The 17,636-nt window shown below is 47.3% G+C and overlaps 1 protein-coding gene across 1 annotated transcript in view; it reads right to left on the reverse strand.

Moving 5' to 3' along the window:
- Positions 1-12,468, reverse strand: part of Dock11 (dedicator of cytokinesis 11) — a 196,672-nt gene extending 184,204 nt beyond the window's left edge. Inside the window, exon 1 of the mRNA XM_026790137.1 lies at positions 12,117-12,468. Within this exon, the coding sequence (XP_026645938.1) occupies positions 12,117-12,218 (102 nt within the window). The 5' untranslated portion in view covers positions 12,219-12,468. The remainder of the gene's footprint in view (positions 1-12,116) is intronic.
- Between the last annotated feature and the right edge of the window lie 5,168 nt (positions 12,469-17,636).

Below are 17,636 nucleotides of genomic sequence, written 5' to 3' on the forward strand. Positions count from 1 at the left end.
TGAGGTCAGCCTAGGCTACATGAGACCCTGTTCCAAGTGAATGGATGGAGAAATAAATAGAAGCAAACAAACAAATACACACAAACATACAGGGTACAACCAGCAGCTTAGACAACTTGAAACCTAGGACCTGAACACAGAACGTGAGAAACTCTTGATGCTTCCAGTATTGGAGCAAGGCTGGACTCTAAGTAGAGAAGGGAAGGAGGGCGATAATTCTGCAAGGAGACAGCGCGTGTGGGTATAGATTAGAAAACTTATCGAATTCACTCTGGCGACACTTTGGCGTTATTAGTGAGAATTCTGACAGAGTATTTGGAAGGACAGACTGTGGCCCACTTCCTCTGTGAGCAGTCAGGTCAGTCACTAGAAGTGACAGAACAAGTCTCCTGGATGCAAGTTTGAAAGGAGAGCAGTCTTCTCTTCCGGAGCGGTGGAGTGTGTCATAAGCTCTCCAATGGGCCCAAATGAGAACCACTGGCCCCTGTGAGATCTTAAAGAACAATTCAGTGCAGTTTACACAACAGTTGATGCCGAGTCTCCATGGATGTCAGCCATTTCTTGATAGTCAGATAGACACCTCAGAAGGTGGCATTCCTTCCTTCAGGTCTCTAGGTAGTCATTTGGTGCACTGGGAACTCGCTAACCTATGAAAAAAAACTGGTCGTGCCAACAGAAGTGTGCCATGTGTTCGGGAACACTGCGACAACAGGCCTTGTAAGGCATAAAGCTGGCCATTTCTCAAGGGAGAAAACTAAACTACTCATAGAAAAGGCATGGAAAGAAATATATATTATGTTGTTTTTGGATAGTGGTAACCTAAAAGGAGTTCCATGAAAACGATCCCAGGTACCTTCGCAGGGATAAAGTTCTAGAGTGTTCTTTTTCTGTATATTTATTCAAACAGTAAAGAAATGAAGAACAGCAAACTAAAAGCAGTTCACCAAATTTCAAAAATTAATCTTGCCCTTAAGTTCTATCTTCCCACTAAAGAAAGCAAGCTTGTTTGGAAATAAATATGGCTTCCCATAAGCCATCAGCAAGCCACACAAGAAAAGTTTCTTTCCCCTGCTTGCTTGTGTAATCCGGTAGGCACGCCACGGGTGCTTTTTCACATGGTTGCACAGAGAAACCTGGAGTTCATTACCTGCCCAGTCACTTGGAAATGACAGACGGCCTGTGGCTGTCTCACCAGAAACCAGGCCTGTTTCTCCATTTAGAGTGATGACAACATGGAATGTGTTTAACAGTGACCCGTAACCTCATGACATCACAGACATAACAGTCTTTTGAACGCTTCTTAAAACTGGGGCCCTAATGGGGCTGAAGCAATCACTCAGCACTTGAGAGCGCTGGCTGCTCCTCTAGGGGACCTGGGTTCGAGTCCCAGCAACCACATAGTGGCTCACAACTGTCCATAACTCCAGTTCCAGGGTATATGCATGCGCGTGTAGGCAAAATATCCATACACATAAAATCAAATCATTACTTTTAATGAGGCTATGGAAATATAAGGCAATCATCTGAAAAACATTCCATGCAAAGGAACTTGCTGGACTTCTGTCATAATGCACTGAAATGCTTCAGATAAAGATACTCTGTCCAGGGACTTCAAAATATCTCCAGCTGCATCTTGACCAGTAAAATCTGGCCAGTCACTAAAGAAAACAATATGGCGGGGACACGGAAGACCCTAAACATCTCCTCCTAACCCTTTTCACCACCTTGAAACATTTACGGTCCAACGGGAGCTGTCAGGAAAGAGGGGAGAAACTTCCTGGCCATGATAAACTCCATGGGCAATAAAAACTCAAGTAGCCAAGAATCACAGGAAATCATTCAGAGCAAAAATTAGGTGTGATTGTGCAAGGTTGTGGACGAACAATAGAGAAACCACGTGGAGCTCGAATGATTGCCGTGTTTTCCAGGCTGACTTGACCGGGAAGCTGGATATGCCCCCCCTTAACAAAGCCAGCCTGCTATTACTAAACCTGACTAGCAGACTAGGACAGGACATTAGGGTGATGGCTGGAGCTCAGAGGGAGTACGCGAGTTTAGCATCTATGAGGCCCTTTCTATCTCCGACACCACAGAAAAGGACATAAAGCCTGGGATGATGTGAGAAGCAACAAGGCACGCTTTCTGTGAATCTGTGCATATGTGCATATGCACAGGTGTATACAGGGAGGTGAGAATGCGCATGTGTGAACATGCATATGGAGGCCAAAGAACAGGCAGGGTTGTGGTTTCTCGGGTTCATTTTCATAGTCTGTCTTTTCCTCCCTCCCTCCCGTCCTTCTTCCCTCCCTCCCTCCCTCCCTCCCTTCTTCCCTCCCTCCCTCTCAACTGTCTCTTCCTGGCCTAGAGCTCACTAAGTAGGCCCTGAGCCACCTGTCTCTACCTCCCTGGAACTGTCGAGACAAGGGTGCACCTCCACACCTGACTTTTCTCCCGTGGGTTCTGGGGATCAAGGTCATGTCCTCATCTAAGCATGTTACTGACCAAGCTATCTCCCCCGACACAACACTCATGCAGATCATATGTTCTCACTGATGTGTTCTACATGCACTAGCCTAATGTCAGCTCGCCAGCAAGCAGTTGGGCTGAACTCTGAGCACGTCTGTGGTGTGCTCCCAAAACTCTCACCCGGAGCTCTAACAATCATGGGCTTAGAGGCAGTAGCAGCTTAGCAAGACGATGGTCCCTTTGCCCGACTCCAGTCTCTCTGCTCAGGAAGCCTCCGGGGTGGGGCTGTGCAAAGAATCAAAACGGCATCTGGCTCCAGGCTGATACAAATAGCAGACCAATATTAGCCTGGAATTCTTCCGCCCTCCTGGCAAAATCTATAGGAAATTATGAGCTCTAAATCCCAAGGAGAAACTTATTCTAAAAGGACCCTTAAGATTGACAAAGCATAAAACTAAACAAAAACCATAAGAAAGGAGGAACTGCTTGAGCTCCCTCCCTCCCGTGGTTTCCGGTTTCAGTGGTAAATAAAATTTAGAGACTATAATACATTTTTCAGCATATCTTCTTGATGATTCTGTATCTCAGGAGGGAAAAAAATCCGGCAGGTGAATCAATCCTCTGTAATAAGTTCTAACACTAAATGTACTCCGTAGGTTGTATGTCTGTGTGTGTGTGTGTCTGTCTGTCTGTCTGTGTGCAATAATTAAAGAAGAGGTAAAGAATTTGGGGGAAAATGGGAGGACTTGGAGAGTTAACAGGCATAGCAGTTACGTCGACACGCTGCTCAAGTATGAAGTTCTCAAAACGACTTCAAAGTTAAATATTTTTTAAAAGCAAGAGTAGGGTAGCAAGATGGCTCAGCAGGTTAAGCAAACTACACCAAAGCCTGCTGACCTGAGTTTAATCCCAGAAACTCACAGGGTAGAAGGAAAGAAACAACTCCAGCAAGCTATCTGACCTTCACAGACACATCATGTGTGCATGCCGCACACACAGCGCAATAACAATTTTAAGATGTTAAATTCATGAATTTAAAAGCAGGTGTGTGGAATTTTTGCGTGGTAACAACCACTGTGTGGGGCCACAGAGGTCAAGCCAGGGAATGCCAAGGTGAGCTCGGCAAATTTCTCACCATTACAAGTCACCGCTAACTCTTACTGTTAACTCTTTTCCAGAAAGCATAGGGGAAGGGAACTCTACAGACAAAACCACAGAGATTAACAGTGGTCATTAGTAAAAGCCTCTTTGGCCTTGTTAAGACCAGAAGGGACTACTACTAAGGTCTTAACAAATCACGAAGTACTGGTGAGGGGGACAAGGGGGACAGGATGAACCAGGTGAAACTAGAAGGCATTACCATAGCCATGGCATCCTCACTGCTTTCTTTCTTCTCTACATCAGTTATTACTGGGTATCCTATCTTCATGTCTGAATCGGGAGTCCCTTAAGGGGAGACTAGTACATTAGCCTCCCTGGGCACCCAGAAAAATCTGGCTAGTTCCTTGTTCCCATGATCTGCTAAAGCCAACTACTAAAACAAGCTCTCACCACCCCACCAGTGTGTGTGTGTGTGTGTGTGTGTGTGTGTGTGTGTGTGTATGTGTGGACTTCTACTATCATTTTAATGGGAAGTCTAGAGCTAGCCTCCAGGTTATTCTTCCCCACCCTGCCTTCTCTTTCCTAATCACCCCCAGAGGGGCAAGCCTCTTCCACCAGCTAATCACACCTACAATCTCATCTCTGTCCCTGAGCCCTGGTCCTTTCCTGGCTATTCCTCCCTTTCCTGATTCCACTTGGAACACTTTCCTCTCTGCCCTCAAGAACCCCAGGCTTCTGCCAAAACACAGCTCTCCTTGCTCAGCCTCCCCTTAGAATGTTCTCACCAAACCTGGCCTTGCCCTCAGTTTTCTCAAACAGAGCTTGCTCGTTTGCTCTGCCCTTCCTCCATCACCTTCCTTCTGCTCCCCCGAGCTGTAAAAACCTCAACTTTAGCTTGACTCCACCTCTCTCTTCCTCCCCTTTGTTTCCCTTCCCCCTTGCTCCCTTCCACAATCACCTAACGCTATAGATGTTATCACTGAACTGTCTCTATCTCCATCCTCACTGCCTCAGCTAAGGCCTTTGTTGGTTAAACCCGCTGTTATCACTCTCCTGGACTCTATATTTTCACTAGTCTCCTGCCTCCAGGCTCTTCTCCCAAGATACACAAAATGTAAACTGTCTGCTTACTGCATTCCAGGCACCATGTGATGGACTCAGACCCAGAATAAGTAGGGAACATTCTGTAGCAGACACTGAGGCATTCCCCCTCCCAACCTTCTCTTTATTTATCTTTCAATTTGTCTTAGTTTTCTTTTTTTTAGTACTTTGAGGGCTTCATATAATGTTCTTTGACCATGTTCATCCCCTCCCCCAACTCTTCCCAGATCTATACTCCTGTCCCTACCCACTCAACTTTGTGTCCTTTTCACTTTAAACCCTTTAAGACCACTTTGGGCTGCCCAGATGTTCTTGAATGTGTGGTCTTCCACTGGAACGTGGTCAACTTACCAGGAAAACTGCCTCTCCCTCGACCTTCATTTTAAAACCCTATGAACCACGTGTATACGCCAGCCATTTTCATACATTATTTCTTTACTCCTCACAAGGGAGCTACTTTTGTCTGTCCCCATTTCACAGACAAGGTTACCTGCCTTCATTCACAATGCAAGTGGCAACAGAAGGCAGACTTGGGACCAGGCCCCAGGCCTGCCTCTAGTCCTGGTGCTCTGCTGCTGCTATTTAGGAGGACATTGAACACTTGGATCAGAGTCAAACAGAATGACCACGATATGAAGAATCGTGAAACCAAGTCGTGTGGGAAATGAAGGAAAGCAATGAAGGTTCTCCGGCCTTGAGAAGAGTGCAGTTTCAAATGGCATAGCGGTGGTCCCCACATGTCAAAGGTTGTCGTGTGAAAGAGGAAGCAAACATTCCATGTTGCTCCAAATAGTGGAGTTTGGTGCAGATCAGCCAAGAACTCAGAAGAGTGAATTTTGGCTTAAGTTTTCCAACACAGCCTTCTAACGTGAAGAGGGGGCTCAGGAGAACCCAAACAAGCATTTTTCAGAGATGTATCTAAGGGACATTCTTGCCTTGAAGAGATGAGTGGCCTAGATTAGCATTTCTGGGTGCATCAGAATCACCGGGAGGAGACTTAAAGGAATATGACCGCGCGGTCCCACCCTTGCCGCAGCCAAACAGAACTGGGAAGGGTGAAGATGGTTATTTCAAGAATCCAAAGAAGGAAAAGAGTCTGGGTCAAGGTTCCCTGGCCTTAACAGAAGAAATATGGATGGGCCATCAACATAGGAGACACTCTTTATTCAGTTTCAACAGTAATGAAAGATATACACAAATTAAGAGTTTATCAGATTACCGAGCTGAAGAGCCTTAAGCAGCGTCAACATGGGAGCAGAGAAATGTAGGCTCACTGGCTATGGCGGGAGAAGCTGGAGCAACTTTCTGCAGTGTCGTTTACAGCGCTGTTTGGTTTGGTTTGGTTTGGTTCGGCTTATTTACCAAGCATTGTTTATGGTGCTAAAGATGGACCTCAAGGCCTGGCATCCCCACCCCTAAGAGAAATTTTCTTTTTTTTAATTTTTTTTATTTATTTATTATGTACACAATATTCTGTCTACATGTATGCCTGCAGGCCAGAAGAGGGCACCAGACCTCATTACAGATGGCTGTGAGCCACCATGTGGTTGCTGGGAATTGAACTCAGGACCTTTGGAAGAGCAGGCAATGCTCTTAACCTCTGAGCCCCCCTTAAGAGAAATTTTCAACCCTAAAAATGCATATGGACTTTGAACAGGCAATTTGATAGCTAGAAATTTAATCTATGGGCAAAATCTAGCACATTTGAAATGATCCTCTCTAAGATGTCTGGACCAGTGTTAACCGACTGCAGTGATGGAAATGCTATGTTTAGCACTGTCTAATACAGTAGTCACATGTGGATGTGGTTACTAAGAAGCTGTGTCAAGGGCAATTTAGGAATTGATTTTTTATTTTTATTTGTTTATTATTATTATTTTTGTTTTTTCCAGAAAGGGTTTGTCTGTGTGTTAGCCCTGGCTGGCCTGGAACTCTCTCTGTACCAGGCTGACCTCGTAGTCACAGAGATCCGCCTGCCTCTGCCTCGTGAGTGCTGGGATTAAAGGCGTGCGACACCATCCGTCAGTTACATTTAGACGTAGACGTGTCAGGCAGAGTAGCACACACCTGTCATCCCAGGAGGCTAAGGCACAAGGATTAACATTAAAAGCCCAGTCTCGCCTACACAAAAAGACACTATCTAAAAAAAAAAAATAAAATAAAAAAATAAAAAAAAGTCAAAATCTAAAGGTATCTAAGACAGTGGAGGACAGCTCATGATTATGGCTGCAGAAGACTAGAAAGCACCGGGCCAGGGAGCTAGCTGAGCAGGTGAACGTGCCTGCAGAGGAAGCATGATGACCTATCCCTGGACCGCACACAGGAGAGAAGCCAGGTGCAGGGGCCTTCACCTGTCATTCCAGCACCCCCACTGAGAGATGGGAGGCTGAGACAAGGGAATTGCCTAGAAGCTCCTGGGCCAGTTAGCCTGGAGTGTACAGCTCAGCAAAAACAAAAGAGGCCTTCCTTAACAGAGCAGGAGAAAAGCACCTCCTGAAAACTGGCCTCTGACCCCACCCCACGCAGGCACTGTGATGCAAATGCCCGTATGCACGTGCATGCACAATACACACACTCCAATAAAATTAAATCTAAAATCGATTTATCTACGAAAAACTCCTAATATAATTGTTGGCAATCTTATTAAGCATGCTTAAGGGGATGTTGACAGACATGAGCGAATGTTAATAAGCTAGGGGTAAAGGAAGAGTTATTTAGGGACAGGTGAGATGGCTCAGTGTAACCACATGATAACAAAACTGAAATTTCATATATATATATGTAAGTAAAATACATACAGCAGACTATTAACAGAGTTCCTTCTGAGCAATGAGATGGTGAAGCTTCAATCTTTTTCTTTTCAAATTTTTTCTGCAATGACTATGCATGTTCAAGTGGTAAAGCAATAAAAGTTTAAGGAAAGATTGCTGATGATCAGGACAGGGAAAGACTCAACCTGCAGAATGGGTTTGACACGTCAAGCTTAGACACCAAATGCCAGCCCTGGGGGGACAGCGAAATGTACGAACGCTTGCTGGGCAAGTAGGAGGACCTGGGTTTGGATTTCCCAGCACCACGTCAAAAAGCCAGGTGTGGCCGTGGGCATAGTAGGTGGGAACAGGGTGCAGAGACAGGAAGGCAGATCAGTCTGGCCAAAGAATGGCCAGTTCCAGTCAGTGAGAGACCTGGATTCGAGGGAATTAAGGGACAAGTCCCCTCTCGAACAGGGCACCCAAGTTCTCTGGTTTCCGCATGGGTGCACAGAGGTGAGGACACCTGCGTACACATGCATACACACACACACACCAAAAAGAGCAGGGAGATTCTATCAGTTGCTCCAGTGAGTTGCTCCTCTGGTTTTATAACAAACTGAGTTGGTGTTCTGAACAAACCTTAGAGGAATGGGTCTCCCAGAACCCTTCCAACCAAGAGAAGCTACCGGAAAGAAGAATGAGAAGGGATGTGGTCAGGAGCCAAGGGAATAGCTCACCTCTCTCACTCTCAGCTCAGTGGGAACTGAGCTAAGACCTAGAACTGGAAAGGCATGCTCAAGAAGCCAAAATTGAGGCCAGGTAAATAAAACCCTAGCATCCAGGAAGCTGAGGCAGGAGCATCATGACTTAAAGTCTTGAGAAACAAGCAAACACCCAAGCAGGACTAGGAGTGTGGCCAGCCAGTAGAATAATGCCTAGCCTGATCCAGGGTCCCGACTTCTGCCCCCAGCATCTAAGGGGGAAAGCCCAAGTTGAAATAGACTTTATTCCACAGTGGAAGCTGTCACGTCCTTGCAGATGCAGCTGTGAGTTTTGTCCTATATTAAGTACGTTCCAAATCACCACCCCCCACCCTCCCCGGGAAGAGGGAACAGAGGAGCTGCTGGGTTTCTCAGGGCTTGCCTAAAGGCAAGCATGACAACCATTCTGCTCAAAGGTAGTGCTGAGTGGCAGGGTGGAGGAGTCAACAGCTGCCGACCCTTGTCAGTCTTTCTCAACTCTGGAGAGCTCCTCTCCCGAAATCCCTTGATACCAGTCAAAGGACCTGCCCAAATTCCCTTGCCTCAAGGGGCTACGACTGGTAATATCTAACAACCTTTTGCTGATGGTAAGTAGCAAGCACCATTTAAACACCTCCTAAGGGATACAGCAGGTTTCTGAAATGTCTTTGGTCCCTTCCAGGCACCACGGACTAGAACCTGAAGTATAACAAAAAGACAATTGGAACAAGGCACATTAAACATGTATGTATGTGACCATTGTCCAATAGCCCCAGTGCTCACTGGCGGGATATCGTGACGCTCCTCCCAAAGCTCTCTTGAGAAATCCTGGTCAATGGCAATTCAGTAATTATCCCTTTCCCTGATTTAAAATTGACCTTCATAAAAATGCTGAACTCACAGGAACATGCAGCCATGAAACAGTCTCTCTTTCTCTGCCTGTTTCACTGCATAGTTAATAGATTCATGGAAGTACTAATAATGGCATGCTATATATAGCCAAGGCCCAAGCCTCTGAATTTTTTGAACAGTGAGCAAAACTCAATGATGTTATGGACATGCCAACAAGGGTGTAACTGTAAAAAAAAAAAAAACTAAACAGGAAATAGTGTATATTTGTTCAGCTTGGTAGGGCTTCCAAGTTCTGTCAAGACTTCCATGAGAGGAAAGCATGACCCGCTGTGCTAATGACTCCAACTTATGCTGAAACCCTGCCACTGTCTTGGGTTTAGGGTAGCAAGTTTAAATCCCACCTCAGCTGTCTCTCAATAAACACTTGGGGCTTACAGCAGAACTGAACCAGAAGTTGACAGCAGCTGCAACATGGCCGTTTGCCTCTCCCATCACCCATGGTTTTCCTATCTCTGGTTAACAGTTCTGTGAAGTAAAAAACAACAAAAAAAAAAAAAAGAAATATAGGAAGAGAAGGAATACATGAGCGGGCGTGGATTATTTAAAGCTATTTATTTGTTAATTAACAAAGAGCACTATTGAGAACCCTAGGAAACCCTAAGACTGATTAGTATCTTACACACACACACACCCTAAGCTGGAACTAATGAAAATAAGTGAAGAACGGGTCATGTTTATTCATTTATAACAATGAAGCGTCTAACACCAGGCCTTGCACAGAGTAAGGGCTCGATCGATGTTGATCTACATCACTAGAAACTGCTCTCCCAAGTCCCCAAATCTTAATACAAAACACATGCTACAGAAATGAATAGCTCGCACCCCTCAACACCCCCTGACATAAAAGTGAGGCCAGCTGACCAGGAACCTCTGGCCCCTGGCTGTAGCAACAAGAAGAGTCTTTCTCTGTTATAGAATTACTCCCCCCAGCTTTGTCAAGAACGGCGAAACCATTGCACCTGGGCTGCACAAAAATTGTTGGAGGCACACGTCCCTAATCCTAGTACTCAGTAAGCTGAAGCAGGATGACTACCACCAAGCTCAAGGCTAGACTTCCAGGCCAGCCTGGGCTACAGTCGGGACACCCTGTCTCAAAACTGAAATTCTTTTTAAAGCCTAAAACCTGAGAAAGAATGTTAACTTTCTACTGTTGCAGGAAGCTAGTCAAATGCTGGTCAAATCCCAGCAGAGGTTGCTTGTGTCCCATTTATTCTCTTGCTACCATCTGTCCATCTGCCCTCTCCTTTCACATACTGTGGTCTGTGACCAGACACCACTGCTCCGGGAAGCTTTTCTTTCTTTACGATTTTAGAAAAGCCATCCTTGTGCTAGGCTGTCTGGATCATTTGCTAATAAGCTTCGGAGAAGATGGCCCGGTAGAAATAAATGCCTTGCACACAGCTTGTGGTCCTCTCTAACTGGCTGTGATGACAAGTGAGGGTCTCATCTGACCTCAACAGGTTCTCGCTCCAAAATCCGAGTGAAATATACAATAAGCCAAATCCATTAAAACAACATTAAAGGTCTGGGTTTAGCTTCACCAAACAGCAGGATTAAACTTCAAGGGTCCAGCCACGACAAAGAGATTTCTTTAAAGTCACTTGGCTCTGCACAGTTGCAGCTATTAGAAATCCGATTTTTATCTCAAAGGTACATATTTTACCTTTGATCCTCCTCCAGAACTCCCACTACTGTCAACTTTCCCCACTGCTAGGATCAGGCCCCTTGCCTTGCTTTAATGTTGGTTTTATTGCTGATTCTACAAGATCAACATAAAAAATTACAAGGGAAAGCTTCGAGGTTCCCTTCCCCGGATAAGTTGTGCTAACAAAAAAGCCCTCTCTTAACTGGCGAGATTTAAAACACAGCAAATGACACAAAATAATATAGGAGTGGAATGAGACAAAAGCCAGCAAATCTCCCGCAAAACGGAGTAACAAAACGCCCGCTAATGAACCAGTCCACAGCTTATTTAAAAGGTTTTATCCCTAGTCCCCCCCAAAAAAAATGGCAATGAGGGTCTTTAAAATCGAAGAAGCAAGTGCCCTTTTACCACCCACGGCTTCCCTCCAGATTTAGACAATCTGAACAGGGCTGAGGGTGTGCTGGAAGGGTTCCCAGGGGGGTCAGAATGTGCTCCAATCCCCATCCCCCAGCCCTGCCCGCCGCCAAGACAACCCCAGTCCTCTGCGGTAGGCGTCTGGTTCTAGGTTCTTCATCCTAACACAGGCACACCCCACCTTTCCCCCATCCTCTTGCCTCCAAGCTCTAGCAAGTCTCAGAGACTATCCTCTCTCAGAGGCGACCGACCCAAAGCCCACTCAGGCTCAGAACCCCGTTGTTTCTAATCCCCTCCCTCTGTCTTTGGCAGTACCCCTCAATATTCACCACCGCCCTCTCTCTCCCCAGTAGCAGGAGGAAGTCACTGTGCTTCCTCTGTCCACACCACCCGCCAGGGCTCGGGCGCCCCGAGCTTTTTGGGTGGGGTTGTGTGTGTGTGCGTGTGTGTGTGTGTGTGTGTGTGTGTGTGTGTGTTCAATGTGTATCCGCACTCGAGTGCGTCTGTGCAAGAGGCTCATCGCATCCTTCCGCCTAGGCTGCCCCAGGTGCCCTCCCAAGAGGATCCAGATCTCCTCGTGTCCTCGCCCCCAGCTCTTTGTGCGGGGTCCGGGGGAGTGGGAGGTGCGCTCTGCAGCTCTTAGCCGCCCCCGCCCAGGGTGGGAACCCGCGCTCCATCCGCAGCTGTCCGCGACCCGCTTTTCTCTCCAGCTTCAAGCCCGGCGCATGCTGGTGGGACAACCAGAGCGCTGTCCCCAGGAGCCGGGGACTCCCACCACAAGGCAGCCAGTCGCCAGAGAGAAAACTTAACTAGAACACACAGAGAGAAAGAGAGTTCTTAGTGCACCGGGCTGCCGCCCAGGCGTCTGTCCGGCCCGCCGTCCCCAGCGCGCGCGCGGGAAGCCACTGCGCCGCTCTCGGCACGAGCGCGTGCCCCCCCCCACCTCCCCCACACACAGGGACTCCCAGTCGCTCAGCCACTTACCAACACCACGGATCCCCGCACGGCCTCCGACACGCTCTGGCGGAGCTCGGCTGCCGTGCCGGGCTTACTCAGCCGCTTGGTGAATTTGCGCACTTCGGCCATGGCAGCGGCGGCGGGCAGGTCTTGGCGGGCGCGCTCAGTGCCCCGGGCCCGGGCGGCCGCGGCCGCTGCTGCTGCCTGTGCCGCTGCTTGTGTTTACACGCCGGCCGGCCGGCCACATCTCAGCTCGCCTCGCCGCCCCGCGCCCAGCTCCCGCGGCTCCTCCTCCCTCGCGCCGCTCCTCCCTCTTTCCCTCCTTTTCTCTCAAGCTTTTCCTAGCTCAACCCAAGGCTCCCTCGGCTCCTCCCGGGGCCCCGCCGGAGGAGCCACCAGCCTAAGAAGGAGGGTGTGTCTGCTGGAGGGGGAGGGAGTACTGGAGGTGGGGGCGAGGGTCACGCGGGAAGAGGGGGGAAGTGGCAAGCACCCGGGCTCCGCCCGCAGCTGATGTTGCTGGTGCAGCCGCATCCGGGAGGCGAGATGAGGCTGCTTCTTTTTCTTGTGTACGGGGCGGGAGGGGGTCAGAGGTGGGTGATGAAATGTCTCCAAGACTACTGTGTGCCATGCCCCAAGGCTCCTCTGCTTCCCTAAAGACTGCAGGACCTTGCTCCCACCCAGCAAGCCCCTAGGTCCCAGGCGGCTAGAGGCTGGGAAACAACATGGAGCTGCATGCCGCCTATTGTGTATGCAGCCTGCTTGGGTCTCGCCTATGTCAAAGGAAGGAAGAGCAGGTTTGCTGCAAGACAGACTTGCCTGGGTCCCACACCCAACACACTTCATTTCATTGCCCAGGCATCCACCTCACAGGGCAACTCCAAGGAAGGAACAAGCTTCTGAAAATGTGACTTGCCCAGGCAGGGAGAGCTGGGTGGTGATGGGGTACCAGAGTCTGTGGCAGGTTGAGTTCTGGAGTGAGTCCACCAGAAATGGGTGGCCCTGGTGCTGGGAAGGCCATGGCCTTGGTTTTGGAGAACCTATCAATTTTCAGCTTTTACATGTGTTCTGCAACCGCCTGGCCCTTGCCTTAGCTTCTCTCCAGCTTCTAAGAAATTGTTTTTCCAAAGAATCAATGATCATCTGACTAGGTGTAAAGTGTGCATACTTAAAACACAAACAAGAAGAATCTTGGAGAGCTAGTGACCCTGCCAAGACTTAACTCTGAAATGAAAGGGCCCATTTCATTTTTTAAAAGTTTGAAAATGGTCCCTCACCAGGGACCCAAGCTGCCCATCTGAGAGGATTCTCACCAGTGCCCAAATGGCACACTGTCCACACTTCTCCTGCCTTCAAAGAGCAGACAGTCACATCTACAGAAGGATTTTGTTATAGAAACAAGGGCATAGGAATAAACTCCATGAACCCAGAAAAGACTTTGCAGAAAGCCCATTCAGCCACTTTCACATGGGTCCTCATTAAAGCACAGACAGAAGGTTCCTGCAGGACCTGGGATGTAGAAGTCCTCTAAAGGGACAGGCATGGTCACAAATGTTGACTTTACACGGTGTGGCATGATGTGTGTGTGTGTGAGGGGGGGGGGAGGAGGAAGGGAGGGAGAGAGAGAGAGAGAGAGAGAGAGAGAGAGAGAGAGAGAGAGAGATGTGGTAACTGTTGCCTGCAAGTGGATCCACATAAATTCATGCTGTGTCTTCCATGAATGATGACGTTTTATGCCTGACTCCTGATTGGTGACCTCCACAATGCTCCAGCATTTTTCCTTGCTAAGAGAGCCCAGATTTGCTGCTTTAGGGACAAGGAAGAGGCACAGGATTTAAGAAAGAGAGGTTGCACTCTAGGTGCAGATGAATCATAATTGGTGTATACTGACCCCATGCTAACCTCCTTCCTTTACTAGTAGGATGGCCTAGACTCCTGCTCAGTTTGGAGCAACGGGGTGTATGACAGCAGACTGGGAGGACTGCTGGGGAAGTTATCCCTTTTGATAGAAAGAGAAGGGGGTTCATTTCTCACCCCATAGGTTCAATTCTCAGATCATGCAGAGTCTAGTCCCCTCTGGGGCTTAGAGGTTGAGAGCACTGGTTGCTCTTTCAGAGAACATGGACTCAGTTCCCAGAAGCTCACAACTCCAGCTCCAGGGAATCCAGTGCTCCTAAACTCTTTGGCCACCGAGCACACACATGGTACATGCATACACATTCGGGCCAAAAACACCCATGCTGTTGCTAAAAGTCCTTCCCTGGGCAAGATGTAAAAACATATAACTCTCCCACTAAGGTCCCCATGGCAATCAAAGGTGCGGTTCCACCAAAGTTCACCTGGAGAACCAAAGCGTTGTTTAGGCTCTTTTACAAAGCAAGAGATGAGGTGTTCTGGCAAGAGTGTGGGTGACCTGGAAGCAGTCACAATGAAGGTCCACATCCAGCTTATAGCGTCCCTGCCACAGCAATGTAGACAGATGTCCCTTCCCATACTCATCCTTCCCTACCCATATCCTCTAGTCCTTCCCAGAGCCCCTGAGGTCATGTGCAATTAGGATAGAACTGGCTGGGAGGGAGTACTGAACACTTGAGTGAGGGCCTATGACCTTCCACACCCCTTCCTTCCAAGAGCCACAAGTCAACACGCCCAGTTTTGATGATATTTGGAGAACAGGCCCTGCTGAACTCCTGAAGACAGCAACAGTTAAGCTTGATGGATAGTCACGTACAACACACATAAAATAGACAGACAGACAGACAGACAGATAGAGCCCTCTGCCTCTTATTCTTCTCTAGAGCAATATAATTTTGTGTGTGAAGGGTCAGCCTTGGACAGCTGTACTGTAACCAAGAGGGAAGTCCAAGACAGCCTTAAAGAAGCCAAGCCAGAATTCAGCGGCGGTGAGCTATCAAATCTACGTTCATACTACATAGCTCTGAGTTCCTTTGTATGGACGGAAAATAAACCCTTGAGTCAATCAGTGCCTCTTCCCCTCTCTCTGCCAGGCTGCCTTGACACTCTCCAGGTAGCTACAGCTTGCCTTGAACTCACACCTGGTAGATGCAGGGTTGGGGCTCATGCCTAGGGCTCTGTGCATGCTCGATGAGTGATATCTCCAGCCCTTTGTGTTACGTTTATGTAGTCAAGTAGTCTGTTAGCTTTAGCCAAAAGCATCCTTAGTACCGAAGACTCTTTGCAGCCGCAAAAGGTACACAGTAATGAACACGACAGACACAGTCTCTCTTCTCATGGGGCTGGCATTCCACTATAAACAATGAGCATGTTTACTTCAGGAATAGCAATTCCATACAGAGATTTAAAGCAATATGCTTCAGAGTCATTGGAGTTAGGCGCCTAGTGTAGACAGTTTGATCTAGAATGGCCTCTTTGAGCTGAATCCCAGGGAGGTGGGCTCTGCGAGTGGCGCGAGAATGCAGGGAATATCCTGGAGATGAAGAGAGACTTAATGTCTTCCAAGATCAGATTTTTTTTTTAAAAAGGCCCAGGAGGCCGAAGGACTGAAGTGGGAAGAATGGCTAAGAGGTGGAGGCAGAGAAGTAGCAGTTTCTACAGAGCCTCGCGAGCCATGGGAAGCATATGTCATGCTGATGGCGCACAAACACCATCTGGCCATTGTGCAGTCTCCCCGCTCATTCCTGAGGGTGTAGGCTTTACATCTTCTGCTTTAGGACTTCTGTTTAATTACTTACACATCGAGAGTGGAGCTATCCGCTGAGAGCATGAGAAAATTAATGGCACTGTCCAATTCCTTCATGGGAAGAATTGAAGTTTCTGGAGAGTGTTGTTGGTGATTTGAGGCAGGCTGTGATAAGGAGCTCAGTCCAGGTTTGTTTGTTTTTTTTCCTTTAGGAGAGATCCCACCTCTGGAGCACTTCTGAAGAAGGGGCTGTTAGAGCTGGACAGTGAAGAATGAGTGGATGTGGGCAGGACTTCACTAACTCATGCGATAAAAAGAAATTGTAGTGGCACCTCTCCAGCCTGCAAGAGGGCATTTCATTTGCCGAGTTCGTGTCTACATATGTTAAGTAGCTTTGGCGGTTTCTTACAAATTTACATGTCACATGATCTCTGTCATAACCAGACATGGTGGTGCATGCCTGCAATCTCAGAACTCAGATAGCTGCAGCAGGAGGATTGAGTTCGAAGTTTTAAGCTGCATAGCAGTTTGAGACAAGCCTGGGACACATAAAAGGAGTCAGTCTCAGAAGCGGGCGGAGGAGGTAGCGTGGAGGGGGAAGAGGCTGAATAACTATTTGCTTATGGAAAATAATTCATGCATATACTTATGCCCTTATATGTGAATTAAGAGGCTGGTAAGAGCCAATGAGCCTTTACATTTTATTATCCAGCTGAGACTTCAAATGTGTGCACCTCCACCCAGCTGGCTTTATGTTTAAGTATATCTTCATTTGATTACATTATAAATTCCATTCCTTCTTCATATGAGCCACCTTTCGCATGCTCAACAGCCAAATACAGGGCACTCTTAGAAGAGCATAAAAGCTATTCAGGGACAAAATTGTGTGGGCCTTTTCCAATGAAAACACAGCGATTGTTATGTGAATGAGAAAACTAAAACAGCATAAGCAATCATAATGCTGTGTCTACTTCTTGAGCATTTTTGAAGCCTTTATAACAACTGAATGGTCTTTCTGGTAAGCCGAATAGTCTCCAGAACACATTCATGTATATATCGTTTTCTTTTTCATTTTTTAGATTTATGTATCTATCTAATAAATATGAGCATTCTGTCTGAATAGATGTGTATGAACCATGTGCATGGCCGATGCCTGCCGAGGGCAGAGGAGGGCACTCGATCACGTGGAACTGGGATTAGCAAGGCTTTGAGCCGCCACGTGAGTGCTGGAAATTGGACCTGGGTCCCCCTCAAGAGCAACAAGAGCTCTTAATCACTGAGGTCCATATGTCCATATCTCTCTCAGTCCTCAGAACAATTTTGAGAAGTGGGGAGATTTGAGGTCATTTTCCCCCCATTTTGTAGATGAAGAAATCAAGGAAGATAAATCACACAGTAGTTGGCCTTTGAGGTCTTTTGCAGAGATACCATATAGTGTCCAGAAATCCAACTGTTCCGGAAAACAATTCCATTACACTTTAGACGTTGTGAACTCATCGTTACTAATTTATACTGAGATGTCAGGCTGGATGTAATAATATATGCACTGTATGAAGATGTGTATGTAGATCCCCATTGCAATCATATAGCATTCATTTAAAGTAATAGGAACCTTACTGAATATCTACTACTGGATGGTTGTATGGTTTGGTATAATGGGTGATTTTTTTTCCAGAAAAAGTTACAAATGTTTTAATGTTTTCTAAATTCACTTTCTTCAAAGGGTATAGTAAAGATACACTCCAGTGGGCCACAGTTACCCCAACACTCAGAGGTTGCAGCTGGAGAACTGCCCTCAGTTACACAGCAAGACCCTGTCTTAAAGCAATGAATATTCTTTATGAGCAAAAAGGAAGAAGGCATTCAAGGTATTCCTCTGGCCTCTTCAT

This window comes from Microtus ochrogaster, unplaced genomic scaffold (genome assembly GCF_000317375.1).
Source record: "Microtus ochrogaster isolate Prairie Vole_2 unplaced genomic scaffold, MicOch1.0 UNK42, whole genome shotgun sequence".
Classification (NCBI taxonomy): Eukaryota; Metazoa; Chordata; class Mammalia; order Rodentia; family Cricetidae; genus Microtus; species Microtus ochrogaster.